The 17600-nt window shown below is 37.3% G+C and overlaps 1 protein-coding gene across 6 annotated transcripts in view; it reads left to right on the top strand.

Moving 5' to 3' along the window:
• The first annotated feature begins 4067 nt into the window (after window positions 1-4067).
• Window positions 4068-17600, top strand: part of SPAG17 (sperm associated antigen 17) — a 238312-nt gene continuing 224779 nt past the window's right edge. For all 6 annotated transcript variants that reach the window (XR_004433674.1, XR_004433673.1, XM_033196418.1 and 3 more), the window contains exon 1: window positions 4068-4266. Coding sequence is in view for 4 of the 6 variants with exons in the window: in XM_033196418.1 (XP_033052309.1) it covers window positions 4180-4266 (87 nt within the window). In the remaining 2 variants the exon portion in view is untranslated. The remainder of the gene's footprint in view (window positions 4267-17600) is intronic.

Below are 17600 nucleotides of genomic sequence, written 5' to 3' on the forward strand. Positions count from 1 at the left end.
GACAAGACATTCAAGGCCAAAACTATAAACTCCAAATACTGCTTTTATCATTGACAGAAACTGAGGATTCTTAGGGAAGTTCTTCTCTGGAAAGTGATCTACTCCTAGGCTCCCCAGAATTCACACGGGATTACAAACTGCAAGCACTGCAGCTGATTTTAATTGCCACAGTGATGCATAGGGAGAGATGTGATATCTGGAGTAACTGGCTTCTAAACAATGAGGGGCTTTAAAGATTTAAAGCTGTATATGGATAGCTAGGCAATGGATCTAGTGGGTTTATCTTCTGAAAAATAGGCAGATCGAGATCTCACTTGATGCAGGAGTAGTGGGGAGGCAGGGGTTAGATCTTCCTGCCTCTCACAGTGGCCAGCATTGTGTATTGCCTCCTTGAAAGTAACAAGGTTGTTCTCTCAGGCAGTTTCAGAAAGGCTGGCTGGTGTTAGATTTATTAACAGGTGACTCTCAGATGAAAATGATAAAAAATGTTAGGGTCGTTACGGTAACCCTGGCTGATACAGCAAACCCCAGTACTTCAGCAGCTTCAAGAAAAGCGTTTAATTCTCACCTACATAATAGTCCCAAGCAAATGCTTTTGGTGGGAGAAGCAGGATGATCCTCAGGGGAAGGGGAGACCTCTGTGTCACAGCAATCATTCAGAGATTCAAGGTTTTCAATGCCACCCCAATATCAAGAAAAAAGGGTATGAACAATGCTGGGAGACATTTTTCAAGGCCAGGCTTGACTAGAACTGAATCACATGTTCAAATCTAAGAATAAGAAAGGCCAAAAAAATGTCTGACTCCCATATTAGGAGAAAAGAAAATGTTTGATGAACAACTGGATAGTTTTTGTCACAATAAATATTGCAAACATCTTATTGCTACCAATATTGTGGTTGGACAGCTATCACTTGTAAAAAAATGGCTAGTGACACTATCTCTGCAATTTTTAAATAACACTTAATTTTACTTTTTTTTCTGCTTATTCCATTTTTTCCCTTTCTTATCTGCAACCTATTTTATTAATCATCTGCTAGTGATTTGTCAAAACTGATTGCAAGTAATGGTTTATTTTGAAGTGTGCGTTCACATTCAAGAAGAAAGAATATTAGTAATGTAGCGTGACATGCACAAACAGCTAGTTAAATTTTTTGTAAAATATCCTGGAATACCAACAAACTTTTTACTACCTTTTAATAAAAAGGCAGGACTTTTTTTCCCCAGTTTAAAACTGTGAGAAGAACTTGATCAAAATTTAGAATGATCTAATTAATGATTCAGTAGTTTTTTTTTTTTTTTTTTTGGTCTGAAAGAGACTCTATTTTCTAGCCATAATACAAAGAAAATTTTCATCTTACAAATGCTAAAACAATTGTGGTGAAGAACAAAATTTTCGAGAAAATGCTATGAAAAGTAATCAATAGCAGCCTAGGTGTTGTTATAGAGACTCTCAGGAAAATCCTTTTCTGGCAGATCTGTCTCTGGCATCACCATGCATCAGTTATTTTATTCTCATGACAAAAGAGGGCTTTCAGATGTAAATTATCTAGCCTATGTTAGGCTGCCACAGGATCTATCTATTCCCTCCCAAGAAGATGAACTGCATTTATTCCAGCAAGAAATAAAAACTTGTAATTTTCGGTAAAGTTTCCGTGAAAGACTGTTTCTAGAAATTGTTTTCCTTTAATGGTCCCTTGGTATCCACAGGGAACTGGTTCCAGGACCCCTCACATTTTCCGATAGAAAAATGTCTGATATTCAGGGCCCTTAATGATGTGTTCGAAGTTTGCACGAAGCCGCGGACCTTCGCGGTGTTACAGCTCTTAAAGATGGCAGACCCTGGCGGGGCACGGTGGCTCACGCCTGTAATCCCAGTACTTTGGGAAGCCGAAGCAGGCGGATCACCAGGTGAAGAGATCCAGCCCATCCTGGCTAACATAGTGAAATTTCGCCTCTACTAAAAATACAAAAATTAGACTAGTGTGGTGGCTGGTGCCTGTAGTCCCAGCTACTCCAGAGGCTGAAGAAGGACACTGGCCTGCAGAGCTTGCAGTGAGCCGAGATCCACCATTGCACTCCAGCCTGGGTGACACAGTGAGACTCCATCTCAAAAAAAGAAAAAAAAGAAAACGATGGCAGGGACCCAAAGAGTGAGCGGTAGCAAGGTTTGTTGTGAAGAGGAAAGAACAAAGCTTCCACAGCATTGAAGGGGACCCAGCAGGTTGCTACTGTTGGTTGGTGGTGGACAGTTTTTATTCCCTTATTGTCCCCTCCCATGTTCCATTTTTGTCCTATCGGAGTGCCCTTTTTTCAAGCCTCCCTGTGATTGGCTACTTTTAGGATCCTGTTGATTGGTGCATTTTACAGAGTGCTGATTGGTGCGTTTTACAGAGCACTGATTGGTGCATTTTACAATCCTAGCTACAGAGTGCTGACTGGTGCATTTTACAATCCTCTTGTAAGACAGAAAAGTTCTCTAAGTACCCACTCCACCCAGGAAGTCCAGCTGGCTTCACCTCTCAATAAAATGGCCTGGTATTTGCATATAACCTATGCACATCCTCTCCTACACTTTAAATCATATCTAGATTATTTATAATATCTAATATTATGTAAATGCTGTAAAATAGTTGTTATGCTGTATTTTTCTTTATTTGTATATTTATTTATGTTTTAATATTTTGGATCCAAAGTTGGTTAAATCCAGGGATGAAGAACTGTGATGATGGGAGGGCTGACTGTATCTGCATTAAGGAATTAGGGTGTAAACATAAACTTCCTTTCATGGTCCAAATTGTGAACAAAAGTTGAAGTGTCATCATTAAAACTGCCCCCCAAATGAAAAAGGATGCTAGTGGCTGGGTATCACTATCCCCCTTCCCTCAATTTAGTCCTCAAAGAAATTAAAAGGGTTAGCAATTAAAAGGTTTAGAACATCCCCCTGTGGAAGGTCACCCATTCATCAGGTTGTGCCCAGTGAAATTAAGTTTCTGGCTTGCATCACCTGACTCATCTGGGCCAGTGGGATAACTGAAGCATCTTACCTGTAGGCAAAGTGCAGGGTCTTAATGGCTAGTTAAGCCCTGGTCAGTCCTGAATTTTATACGACTAAGGAGACAGCAAGGCACCTTTGGTTGCGCTCTGACCCAGGGTGTCCTCAAATTTGTCTCACTGCAATAAAAAACAAAAGGAAATCTAGCTCCAGAGGGGGGTAGCCCTCATTTTGGCAGGCCTAAAACAGTAGTAGACAGCAGTGTAGCAGTTATGCACACTAGATCTGTGACTCAGATAATCCTGGGATCTAATCCTGGCACCATCAATCACTGTGGGAATTGGGATAAGGTGGTTGTGAGAATTAAATGAAATAATCTTGTATATAGCATGTAACCAGTGCTCAAGAAACAATGGTTTTTATTACTATCATTATGTTGGGAAATTTGTCCAACCAAGATATTTTAGATATTGATGAGTGCAGGGTGGGAAAAAGGGGGAAAAAAAGAAATAGTCTATTTACCAATCGATAAAAGGCAGTTTAAAGGACTGGAGCTCTCTTGGCAGAGAAGTACATTAATCCCACCTACAATTAGATAAGGGGTCTTGTGGAAAGGTGATTGGACTTGTTTACTAAGGCCCCAGAGGCGGAGGCTGAACTAAGACCAGAGCAGAGGGTAGAGGTTAAGGAGAGACAAATTTGGCTTCATATAAGGAAGCATTTGGGGCAGATTAGAGCGGTTGGGAAAAAAACGGCATGGGCTGCCCCCTGAAGGGGTCAGTGTTCCAATCTAGGTTACTCAGGATCGGAAGAAATCTTGGTGGAGGAGTCCTGGATGGGATTCCAGAGATTTTGAGTTTCTAGACAACGCCTCAGACCGTAGCAGAACTTAGCCCGACCTGCCGAGGCCAGCCTCGTCCTGCTCTCCTCCACTTGTGCAGCTTTCCTTCTGAAAAGTCCTAAAATTTGACCAGGGGACTGCGAACCCGGCTTCCAGCTGCCGCGCGCTCTGAAACTCCGTTGCTGTGGAGACGGAAGCGGTTGACCCAAGGATTCTGAACGCGGTTGGGGGAGGGGAGCCGACGTAGTTCAGGAACTGGGCGTAGCTTCGGTTACTGTGGTAGCGGGGACGCTTAGGCAGGGCCTGAGCCCAGTTTAGAGGCCAATGCTCCTCCCGTCCTTTGCATGGCACCCAAGAAAGAGAAAGGCGGGACTGTGAACACCAGTTCTAAGATATGGGAACCCTCGCTCATAGCTGCACAGTTCAATCAGGTGAGCCTTGAGCCCTTTAAGCCCTCCCTGCCCCCGGCAATGCCAGAGGCCCGGCCAGACCCTCCTAGACAACGCGTTCAGGCTCGCCCTCTCATCCGTATCTCTCCATGGCCTGATGGTTCCAGGACCCAGGGTCCCAGGGACAGGGAGTGCTTGATAAACGAGCGGAACTTAAGGGAAGAAGGAAGGGAACACCCACCAGGTGAGTCAGTGTGATTACAAAAGCTGGTGAGAGCTGCGTGGTGGGGAAGAGAGGAGGTGTCGCTCTGACACCTTCAGACCCTTTTCAGTGAAGTCGTCCAGATGGCACTCCACAATTGTACTGGAGTTCCTTTTGTGGACTTTTCGTTTTCTCCTGACACCTTCTAAAGGATGAGAATCGTATCAAATCATCTGTGGCCTGGCCCGTAATAGGGCTTTAATAATTGCCGAGTGAAAACAGACACGGAGTGCCTAGAATTACACTGTATTTAGTACAAGGGAGCCTTGTATAGATAGGAAAAGATGATTTTTTTTATGTAATGCCCCGATCCCACTATATTAAAGTTTTGACATATTTTGAAGGTGTAAGAGATCAGAGCAACGAGGGGTTGGCGGCCAGCTTACCACAGGATGCCACAAAGGCACCAGGCAATCTACAAACCACCGGCCCCAGGACTTCAAAGTGCATGAGATCCCAGAACTCACTGGATCCCCACCCAGCTTTAGTGAATGAGGAGCCCAGTAGCTCTTGTCACCTGTGGCTGGAAATCCCCGTCTACATTAAGCTGTTTCTAAGTACAAGTTAGCATTTGGGAAGAGAAAGGTTATTTCTGGAAATTCCAGCCCGCCATTGTGAACTACTTTTAAAACTGGGGAAAATTTTTTTTTCATTTTATATATGTCTATATGGTGCACAAGAGAGTACTTAAAGGGAAAATTGATCTAAAGTCTTGTGTTGCCCTTATGAGAAATTTTTACCTATTTGTCTTTATTTTTCCACTATAACTGTTTATTTTCCTATTAACAGTAATTCTGTTTGATAAGGAAATTAGTCCTGATGAAGAATTTCATGAAAGTACTTATGATACTCCTGATGCTGATGTGATGTCATGGAATTCTGGCGTCCTTTCTATAACTTTAGTAATGCCGGATGTCAACTCAGTAATCCCCAGTTACTTTCTCAGATTCTCAAAAATGTTTTTCAAAGCACTTTGTAAAAGCACCCTCTCTTTTGCTTTTATAAGTCAGCGCTAGCCAAAATAATTTTTTCTCCATTTTCTTTGAGATTGTGTAGGCCAAGTTTGGTCTTGGAGTGAACATTTCTGCTTGAATTATAAACTGCTGAACAACGGAGTTTGATGGAGGTGCTGACACTGCATTAGCTTTAGTGTTGCAAATATGAAGCTATAATTTTCCTAGTTGAATGGAAAACCTAAAGGCACTATTTGTCCTTATGGCTTGAAAACCTGAAATAATATTCAGCTTTCTTGATCCTACTCAAACAATATAACTTCAATAAATCTTATGTATTAATAGAAAGAATTTGAACTCAAAGTAATATGTAGTTTTAACTATAAAGAGTGAACTCAATTTTCTTCAGTTTGTTGGAATACACATTTTCTTATTGCAGGAAAAAGACAACTACCCTCCACCTCCTCTCACATTTTTCTCTGCTTGATTTCATGTCTGATCTAAAAGAATAATTCCCAGATTAACCCAGCAGTTCAATGCCCAGAGGCATGCCCTAACCACCAATGAAACGGACTCTGAATTTAGGTTATAGATGACTGAGTGTGTGTGAATTTTGAGCATGCATAGTGTGCTCTATTATTTTAGTATCAGAGAGTTTCTTTCTGTACACTTGTTACTCATGTCCAGGTATGTGTGGTTGAGTGTGTGTGCTAGTGTGTGTGTTGTATTATGTGTTTGTGCTGGGGGTGAGAGAGAAGGAAGGAATTCCTCCAGTCTTCCATAAACCAGTTTTTAGAATTAACTCGTTGGAAAATCCAAATCAATAGTATTTTTGAACTCATGTTCATGTTGGGTAGGCTTTAAAGAGAATAAACAAGTTCACAATTTGGTTTTATTGCATTTATCTTGTATCACTGTCTCAGGTTGTCCTTTCAGGCTGGAATAATTATCAACTGTTTTATACATTTTAGTTGGTTTTAAAATATAAAATGATAGCAAATAATACAAAGCATTCTATCACTAAGCACTAAATGATTAAATAGAGGCTAGAGGTTAGGAAGATGAATATGGGCTGGGATAGTCAGGAAATGATTTGTAAAATATTTGCCTTCCCCTGGGATCTAAATTATGGGTAGAATTTGAACAGGTAGAATGAAGGAGCATGATTATTTTAAGTAGGAAGACTAATATGTGCACAAAGTAAATCTGACACATTTAGTTTGGGAGAAAAATGTACGTTAGACCACTTCTGGGTATACATTGCTCCTAAATTAATTCCATCAAGGAAATGGTCATTCACTATCTTTGCCATCCGTATACCAAAATATTTAACTTATTGATATGAGTGAAATATCACATCTCAAATTATATAAAAAGAAAATAGATACATTGGCAATACGATTATAAAAATACCCTTTTGTGTTAGTATGTATGTGACACAGACATTGTATTTATGATCCCTAGCAGCATTAGAGAGTCAAAGATGCCTTGGTATCATAGAGATTAAAATCTTTCCATGCAATGGTCAAGGCAGGCTCTGTTGGCCACAGTGAGAGGAAGAACTGTTAACTTTAGCAGTCAGTGCTATTTAAACAATATTAATTCCCCATCCTTCCCTCTCCTCACCCCCTGGAAGCTGTCACAGTACTTTCTGTCTCTCCAAATTTGACTACTTGAGGTACTTCATGTAAGTGGAATCATATAGTATTTGTCTTTTTGTGACTCTTATTTTACTTAACATAATGTCCCCAGGGTTCATTCATATTGTAGCATGTATCAGAATTTCCTTACTTTTTACATTTTATTTATTCATTCATTCATTGTTGGGCCCTTGGGTTGCTTTCACCTCTTGACTGTGGGATCTGTGTGGCCCAGGCTGGCGTCAAACTCCTGGACTCAAGCAATCCTCTCACCTCGGGCTCTCAAAGTGCTGGAATTACAGGATTAAGCCACTGTGCCCGGATTTAATTTTTTGAGGAACTACCATACTTTACACAGTGGCTACATCATTTTGCATTCCCACCAACAATGTACAAGCGTTGCCGTTTCACTACATCTTTGCCAGCACTTTTTATTTTTTGTTTTATTTATTTATTTATTTTTGGTGAAGTTTGTTTTTGTTTATTGGTTTTGTTTTTGATTTTTTAATAATAGCTGTCCTAACAGATATGAGGTGATATCTCACTGTGGTTTAGATGTTCATTTCTCTAATGATAAGTGATGTTGAGCATCTTCATTCTTTGTCTCTTGTAACAACTTTTGACTTAAAGTCTTTTTTTGTGTTATAGTTGCTTAACCTCCCCTGCTGTCTCTTGGTTACTATTAATATTTGCATGGAATATCTTTGTCTGTCCCTTCACTTTCAACCTATGCATATCCTTAGAGCTAAAGTGAATCTCTGCAGATAGCATATACTTGGATTCTGAGAAGTTTCGTTTGTTGTTTTTTAATCCATTCTGCCAGTCTGTTTTACTATTGTAGAGTTTAATACATTTACATTTAAAGTAATTTCTGGTATGAAAAGACTTACTTTTGCCATTTTATTATTTGTTTTCTACATGCCTTACAGATTTTTTGTGTCCTTTGTTACCTCCATTAGTGCCTTTATTTGGTTGATTTTTTTTTGTGACATGTTTAGAATGCCTTCTCATTTTCTTCTGTGTATATTCTATAGATATTTTCTGTGTGGTTACCATGGGGATTACATATATCATAAAATTATAATAATCTGTCTTAAGTTGATGCCAGCTTAATATCAATTGCTTATATAAATTCACTTTACAGCGTCACCTTCTGCATGACTTATAATGTCACAAATTGTACCTTTATATACTATGTACCCATTAGCTTAGATTTATAATTAATTTTATACATTTTTCTTTAACTCCTGTAGAAAATAAAGTAGATTTGCAAATCAAATTATAATAATACTTTTTAAAATAAAGGTGTGCATGCATTTTTTTACCAAAGAAATTTATATTTTTATATAGCTTTCAGTTACTATGTAGCATCCTTCATTTCAACTTGAATAACTCCCTTTAAACTTTTTAAATCAATTTTATTTTTGTATTCATACATAATAGAGGTACACATTTTAGAGGTACATGTGTTAATTTAATACAATCGTATAGTTTGAAAAGATCAAATGACTGTAAGTAGGATATTCATCACTTTAAATATTTGTCTTTTCTTTATACTAGAAACATTCCAATTATTCTCTTCTAGCTTTTTTGAAATATATGATAGATAATTGTAAATTATAGTCACTCTACTGATCTATTAAACACTAGGACTTATTTCTTCTATCAAACTCTGTATTTGTACCCATTAAGCAAACTCTATGCCCCCTCTTCGCTACTTTTCCCAGTCTCTGATAATTGTTATTCTAATCTTTATCTTCATGAGATCTACTTTTTTATTTCCCACAAAAGAGTGAGAACATAAGATATTCATCTTTCCCTTATTTCACTTAGCATAATGAACTCCAGTTCCATCCTTGTTGCTATGAAGGACAAGATTTCATGTTGTATGGCTGAATAGTATTTCACTGTGCATATGTACCACATATATACAGTTTTCTTTATTGATTCATCTGTTGATGGTGCTTAGATTGATTCTATACGTTGGCTATTGTGAATACTGCTGCAATAAACATGGAAGTGCAAATCTTTCTTTGATACATTGATATCCTTTATTTTGGCTATATACAAAGTAGCAGAACTGCTGGATTATATGGTGGTTCTATCATTAGTTTTTTGAGGAATCCCCATGCAGTTTTCTATAATGTCTATACTAATTTACATTCTCATCAGCGGTATACAAAAGTTCCCCTTTCTCCACATCCTTGCCAACACTCATTATTCCCTGTGTTTTTGTTAAAAGCCATTTTAACTAGGGTGGGATGATGTCTCATTGGAGCTTTAATTTGCATTTATCTGATGATTAGCGATGTTGAGCATCTTTTCATATACCTTTTGGTCATTTGTACATCTTTTTTGAGAAATGTCTATTTGAATCCTTTGCCTATTTTTAAATCAGATTATTTGGAGTTTTTACCTATTTAGTTGTTTGAGCTCCTTAAATACCTGGTTATTAATCCCTTGTCAGATGGATAATTTGCAAATATTTTCTCCCACTTCATGAATTGTTTTTTCACTTCATTGATTATTTTCTTTGCTGTGCAGAGCTTTTTAGCTTGATATGATCCCACTGCTCTATTTTTGCTTTGGTTGCATATGCTTTTGAGGTCTTATATACACAAAAAAATTTGCCTAGATCAATGTTCTGAAGCATTTCTCCAATGCTTTCTTCTAATAATTTCATAGTTTCAGGCATTAGATTTAAGTCTGCAATCAATTTTGATTTGACTTTTGTATGTGGAGAGAGACAGGGTCTTCATTCTTCTGCATGTAGATATCCAGTTTTCCCAGCATTTATTTCCCATTTATTGAAGAGACTGTCCTTTTCTATTGTAAGCTCTTGGCACTTTTGTTGAAAATGCGTTTACCACAAATTTGTGGATTTATATCTGAGTTCTCTGCTCTGTTCCATTGATCTATGTGTCCACTTTTATGCCAGTCCCATGGTGATTTGTTTACTATATTTTGAAATCAGGTAGTTTGGTGCCTCTAGCTTTGCTCTTTTTGCTTAAGAATCCTTTGGTTCTCCTGGTTCTTGTGTGGTTCCATATAAATTTTAGGATTTTTTTCTATTTCTGTGAAGACTGTCATTAGTATTTTAATAGGGATTGCATAACTATAAATTCTTTTGGATAGTATGGATATTTTTACAGTATTAATTCTTCCAATCCATGAGCATGGATATCTTTTCTTTTTGGTGTATATCCTCTTCAATCTCTTACATCAGTGTTTTCTAGTTTTACTTGTATAGATCTTTCATTTCTTTGATAAAATTGATTCCTAGGCATTTTATTACTACTGCAAATGGGCTTGCTTTATTGATTTTTTTTCAGATTGTATGCTGCTGGTGAATGTAAGTGCCACTGATTTCTGTATGTTGATTTTGTATCCTGCAACTTTACTGAATTTATCAGTTCTAACAGTTTCTTTGGTGAAGTCATTAGATATTTCTAAGTATGAAATCATGTCTGTGAACAATGCTAATCTGACATATTTCTTTTCAATTTGGATGTCTTTCATCTCTATCTCTTGCCTAATTGTTCTGGCCAAGATTTCCAGCATTATATTGAATAAAAGTGGTATAATTCAACATCCTTTTCATCCTATTCCAGATCTCAGAGGAAAGGCTTTCCATTTCTTCCTGGTCAGTATGATTTTAGCTGAAGGTTTGGCCTTTATCATTTGAGGTATGTTTCTTCTATACCCAGTTTTTTATGGTTTTCATCCTAAAGGGATGTTAAATTTTATCAAATGTTTTTTCATCATCTATTGAAATGATCATATATGTTTTGTTCTTGGTTCTACTCATACCATGTATCACGTTTCTTGATTTGCCTATGTTAAGCCATCCTTGCATTCCTTACATAAATTCCACTTGATAATGGTGAATTATCTTTTTAATGTGTTGTTGAATTTGGTTTGCTAGTATTAGGTTGGTGCAAAAGTAATTGTAGTTATGGCCATTTTAATGATATTTATCACTTTATCAGTGATACTGACCTATGGGCTTTTACATTGTTGTTTCTTTGTGTGGTTTTGGTATCAAGGTAATGCTGGCATCACAGGGTGAGTTTGGAAGTATTCTCTTTTTCTCAATTTTTTTGAAGAATTAGAGTAGAATTGGTAATAGTTTTACTTTAAATGTTCAATAGAATTCAGCAATGAAGCCATCATGTGTTGGGGTTTTATTTGATGGAAAAATTTTTATTACAACTTCAATCTTATTATTCATTATTGGTTTGTTAAAATTATCTATTTATTCATGGTTCAATCTAAGTAAGTTGTGTGTGTTAGGAATTTATCCGTTTCTTCTAGGTTTTCCAATTGTTGGTGTTCAGTTGTTCATAATAGTCTCTCATGATTCTTTATGTTTCTATGGTCTTAGTTGTTATATCACCTATTTTGTTTCCAAGTTTATTTACCCGGGTCTTCTTTCTTTTTTCTTAGTCTAGCTAAAGATTTCACAATTTGTTTAACTTTTCAAAAAAACCCAACTTGTTTTATTCCATTGATCTGTATTTTTTAGCTTCAATTTCATTTATTTCTTCTCTGATCTTTATTGTTTTCCTTCCACTAATTTAAGGTTTGATTTGTTCTCGCTTTTCTAGTTCTTTGAGGTGCATGACTGATACGGTTTGGATCTGAGTCCCTAACCAAATCTCACCTTGAACTGTAATCCCCATAATCCCCATGTGTCAAGAGAGACCAAATGGAGATAATTGAATCGTGGGGGCAGTTTTTCCCATGGTGTTCTTGTGATAGTGAGGGACTCTCACAAGATCTTATGGTTTTATAAAAGGCTGTTCCCTTGCACTGGCTCATATGCTTTCCTACCTCCTGCCATGTAAGATGTGCCTTTGCTTCTCCTTTGTCTTCTGCCATGATTGCAAGTTTTCTGAGGCCTCCTCGGCAATAGAAAGTTGTGAGTCCGTTAAACCTCTTTTCTTTACAAATTACCCAGTCTTGAGTATTTCTTCATAGAGATATGAGAATTGACTAATATAATGATTAAGTTGTTTTATTTGAAGTCTTTCTACTTTATGAATACAAGTGTATTCCAATAAACTTTCATCTTAATATTTATTTTGCTGTATTCCATGGATTTTAGTTTGTTGTTTTTCCATTTTCATTTGTTTCAAGAAATTTTTTAATGTTCTTAATTTTTTCATTGACCAATTTATCATTCAGAAGCAAGTTGTTTAATTTCCATGTGTTTGTGTAGCTTTTGAGGTTTCTCTTGTTATTGATTTCTAGTTTTAATCCTTTGTGGTCAGAAAAGATCTTTGATATGATTTCTACTCTTTTTAATTGGTTGAAATTTGTTTTGTGGCCTAAGATATGGTCTATACTGGAAAGTGTTCTGTGTGCTGCTGAAAAGAATGTTTATTCTGCAGTGTTTGAGTGAAATGTTGTGTAAATATCAGTTAGGCCTATTGGTGTAGTGTGTATTGTAACTCCAACTTTTTTTGGTGATTTTTTGTCTGATTATTTGGCCATTACTGACAGTGGGTCCTCTGCAATCATTGTATCACACTCTCCCTTTACAACTACTAATGCTTGCTTTATATACTTGGGAACTCTGATGTTGGATATATATTTATAATTGCTATATTTTCTTCCTGAATTGACAACTTTATCATTATTTAGTGACCTTCTTTGTCTCTTTGTGCAGTCATGATTGATAATTTATTTTACCTGATATAAGTATAGCTATTCTTGTTCTGTTTTTGGTTTCAGGTTGCATGAAATACCTGTTCACTTTCAGGGTATGTGTGTCTTTATAGGTGAGGTGGGTTTCTTATAGGAAGCATAGAGTTGGGTCTTTTTTCTTTATTCATTGAGCCATTCTATGCTTTTTAATTAGAGAATTGAGTCAATTTACAGTCAATGTTATTAAGGACTTACTATTGCCATTTGTTGCTTGTGTTCTTGTTTCACAATTCCTCTTCCTTTCTGTCTTCCTTTGTGATTAAGTGATTTTTCTCTGGCAGTATATTTTAATTTGTTTCTTTTTATTTTTATGAATCTATTATAGGTTTTTGCATTGTGGCTACCATGAGGCTTACAAATTATTTTAAAGAGATGACCACTTAGCTTAGAAAAGTATAGAAACAAACAATTTTAAAAACCTTCACACTTTAACTCACCTCCCATTTTGACTTTATGTTGTCTCAATTTGCATATTTTTAATATTGTCTATCTCTTAACAGGTTGCTATAGCTATTACAGTTTTTGATAGAATTGTCTTTTGGGCTTCATACTAGAATTATTAGCTGATTGCACACCAAAATTACAGCATTAGAGTATCCTGGGTTTGTTTTTGTACTTAATTTTACTAGTGGGTTTTATACCTTCCAATATTTTCTTTTCACACCTTAGTGTTTTTTCTTTCACATTAAAGACCTCCCTTTAGCTTTTCTTTAAGATGGGTCTGGTGATGGTGCCTTCTCTTAGCTTTTGTTTATCTCGGAAAGACTTTATTTCTCCTTTGTATTTGAAGTGCAGCTTTGCTGGATAAAATATTCTTTGATGGCAGTTTTTTTTTTTTTTTTTTTTTGTACTTTGAAAATGTCACCCGAATCCCTTCTGGCCTATACAGTTTCCATTGAGAAGTTTGTTACCAGATGAATTAGAACTCTTATATGTTATTTGCTACTTTTTTTTTCTTGCTGCTTTTAGGATTCTCTCTTTATCCTTGACCTTTGAGAGTTTTATTATTCTATGACTTGGGGTAGTCTTATTTGTGTTGCCTAATGCAATGATCTCCCTCAGCTTTTGGTTTTCTGGGAATGTATTCATTTCTCCTTCATTTTTGAAGCACAGTTTTGCTGAATATAGAACTCTTAGTTGACAGTCTTTTTCTTTCAGCACTTTTAATATAGCCTCCCAGTGCCTTCTGGCCTGCAAGGTTTCTCCTGAAAAATTTGCTGATAACCTTCTTGAGAATCTCTTATACGTAATGAGTCACTTTTCCCTTGCTGTCTTTAAAATTCTGTCTTTAGCTTTTGATAGTTTGATTATGTGTCTCAATATGTGTACTTTGGGTTTCTCATACTTGGAGTTTGTTGAGCTTCTTGGATTTTCATATTCATGTCATTCCTCAAATTAGAGATGCTTTTAACCATTACCAATAAAAGTAATCTCTCCACCCTTTTTCACTCTCTCTTATCTTTCTGGATTTCTGTATGCATCTACTGGTCTGCCTGGTGGTACCCTTAAGTCTCTTTTGCTCTATATATTTTCTTTATATTTTTTTCTTTTTGCATATGAGACTCTATAATTTCAAATGGCCTGTCTTCAAGTTCACTGATTGTTTCCTCTGTCTCATCAAGTCTTCTGCTGAATCCCTCTAGTGAAATTTCCAGTTTAGTTATTGTATTTCTCAGCTCATGAATTTCTGTTTGGTTATTTTTAATAATTTATTTTTGTTGATATTCTCATTTTGTTCAGATGTCAGTTTCTGAATTCCTTTAATTCTTTAATTGCATTTTCCTGTAAGTGTTTGAACATATCTAAAACAGTTTTTTTGTTTTTTTTTTTTAATTTTGCCTTGTAAATCCAATGTGTGTATTTCTTCAAGGACAGTTTCTGAAGATTTATTTTGTGGACATTTCAATGGGGCCATATGTTCCAATTTATCTGTATGCCTTGTTGAAAATTGGGCATTGGAAAAAACAGCCACTTCCAGGTTTTGAAGATCGGTATAAAAATTTTTCACTAATTACAGGATATGTCCAGAGCCTTAGCAATAGCCCAGGATAAAGGCTTTAAATCTTCCCAGGTCTTTTCTGGGCATGCATGCATTCTTCCTGGCTCTGTGTGTGTACTTTTTTTTTTTTTTTTTGAAGACAGGGTCTCACTCTATCACCCAGGCTATCGTGCAATTGCACAGTGTTGGCTCACTGCAGCCTTGACCTCCCAGGCTCAAGCAATCTTCCCAAGTCAATCTCCCAGGTAGCTGGGACCACAGGTATATGCCACCACACCCAGTTAATTTTTGTATTACTTTGTAGAAATGGGGTTTCTTTTAATTAAAAAAAGTTCCCCCATATATGACTGCTTTTAAATATATCTTAATTTCCTAGAGTCTCACAACAGTTTCCTCTCAGGGCCTTGGATGTGTCATTGTATTCCTCTGCTCATAAGCTCTTTCCCCAGACATGCATGAGTGTGCCATTGCCCTGAAGCTTTCACATACCGAAAAGCCTGCCACTGACCACAGGTTCTGCCAGCCTGGGATTTGAGCTGTCCTGCTGTTCTCTGTCTGAGCTCTGAGTCAGATCAGACATAAAACAGTCCCTTAGGTTGCCCACTGAAAGCTTAGAACATTGCAAATAAGATTTACTCTACTCCTCTGGCTCACAGAAGGGAATCAGGAATTGGGCTGCCTTCTCCCATCCATGACACCACCACACCACCACAGCGAGGGCATGAAGCAAGGGAGAGTAAAAGTGCCACAACATTTTCTACTGTATTACATGTCGAGTTTTCTTGATTGGTCATTCATTTGTTAGATATTCGACTGATTTCATAACTCCTATACTGGTACATTAGTCTCTAGGGTTTTTTTTTTTTTTTTTTTTAATGGGGGCAAAGAGGGACTGGAGCTTTCTAGCCTGCCATCTTGCTGATGTCACTCTGGTCTAAGATATTTTTTAATAAATTCTGATTTTTTTTCATTTTTTCCAATCCCATCATATAGGAGATGATGCTGGGAAAAGAGAGATGAATAAAAGCTTTGTTCATGGCAATTTACAAAAATTTCCAGACTTCTTTAAATACTATAGCCATTCCCTCTAAGAGCTTATGGACTGCACACAAAGCCTATCTCTGAATAATGCACATGTTCAGAGATGGCTGAGCTATATATTTCAATTAGAATTCTGTGTTATATTGCGGGATCTGGCCAGCAGCCCACAATGCAGCGGGGCTGTCTCTTTGTTCCCAGGTGGATCGGCAGGTTGAGAAATAATAGACACACACAAGATAGTGAAAGCTGGGTCCAGGGGTGTCACTGCCTTCTGGTTCCATGATGCCGCCAATGCACTGGATATACCCAGCATTTATTATTAAGTTTAGTGAGGGCGGGGGTAGGTTAGTGAGGAATTTGGGGTCATTTGATTATGAGGTGAGATGATCACATGGGATGATGTAATTCTTTAACATAACGTCTGTATGCAGAAGTACAGTATACAGAGGTAAGACTTGACAATATAGTGTGTGCATCAGTTATTTCTAACACAGCCTTAAAACAAAAGTACAGTCGTTCCATAACCTATGATTAGCAAGATATTAATCAGCAGTAACAGTTGCAGCAAAAGCTGGTTACAAACAATCCATAGAAACAGGATGTGAAGCTAGACAACCGGTTAGACTAGAAATTCTCAGAAGAGAGTATGCCTATCCTTTGCCCTCTTTTTGATGGGGTTGTTTGTTTTTTTCTTGTAAATTTGTTTGAGTTCTTTGTAGATTCTGGATATTAGCCCTTTGTCAGATGAGTAGATTGCAAAAATTTTCTCCCATTCTGTAGGTTGCCTGTTCACTCTGATGGTAGTTTCTTTTGCTGTGCAGAAGCTCTTTAGTTTAATTAGATCCCATTTGTCATTTTTGGCTTTTGTTGCTGTTGCTTTTGGTGTTTTAGACATGAAGTCCTTGCCCATGCCTATGTCCTGAATAGTATTACCTAGGTTTTCTTCTAGGGTTTTTATGGTATTAGGTTTAACATTTAAGTCTCTAATCCATCTTGAATTAATTTTCGTATAAGGAGTAAGGAAAGGATCCAGTTTCAGCTTTCTACTTACGGCTAGCCAATTTTCCCAGCACCATTTATTAAATAGGGAATCCTTTCCCCATTTCTTGTTTCTCTCAGGTTTGTCAAAGATCAGATGGCTGTAGATGTGTGGTATTATTTCTGAGGACTCTGTTCTGTTCCATTGGTCTATATCTCTGTTTTGGTACCAGTACCATGCTGTTTTGGTTACAAGGATCTAGAACTAGAAGTACCATATGACCCAGCCATCCCATTACTGGGTATATACCCAAAGGATTATAAATCATGTTGCTATAAAGACACATGCACACGTATTTTATTGTGGCACTATTCACAATAGCAAAGACTTGGAATCAGCCCAAATGTCCATCAGTGACAGACTGGATTAAGAAAATGTGGCACATATACACCATGGAATACTATGCAGCCATAAAAAAGGATGAGTTTGTTTCCTTTGTAGGGATATGGATGCAGCTGGAAACCATCATTCTCAGCAAACTATCGCAAGAACAGAAAACCAAACACCGCATGTTCTCACTTATAGGTGGGAACTGAACAATGAGATCACTTGGACTCAGGAAGGGAACATCACACACCGGGGCCTATCATGGGGAGGTGGGAGGGGAGAGGGATGGCACTGGGAGTTATACCTGATGTAAATGACGAGTTGATGGGTGCTGACGAGTTGATGGGTGCAGCACACCAACATGGCACAAGTATACATATGTAACAAACCTGCACGTTATGCACAT

This window comes from Trachypithecus francoisi, unplaced genomic scaffold (assembly GCF_009764315.1).
Source record: "Trachypithecus francoisi isolate TF-2019V2 unplaced genomic scaffold, Tfra_2.0 Lachesis_group5, whole genome shotgun sequence".
In the NCBI taxonomy this organism is placed as follows: Eukaryota; Metazoa; Chordata; class Mammalia; order Primates; family Cercopithecidae; genus Trachypithecus; species Trachypithecus francoisi.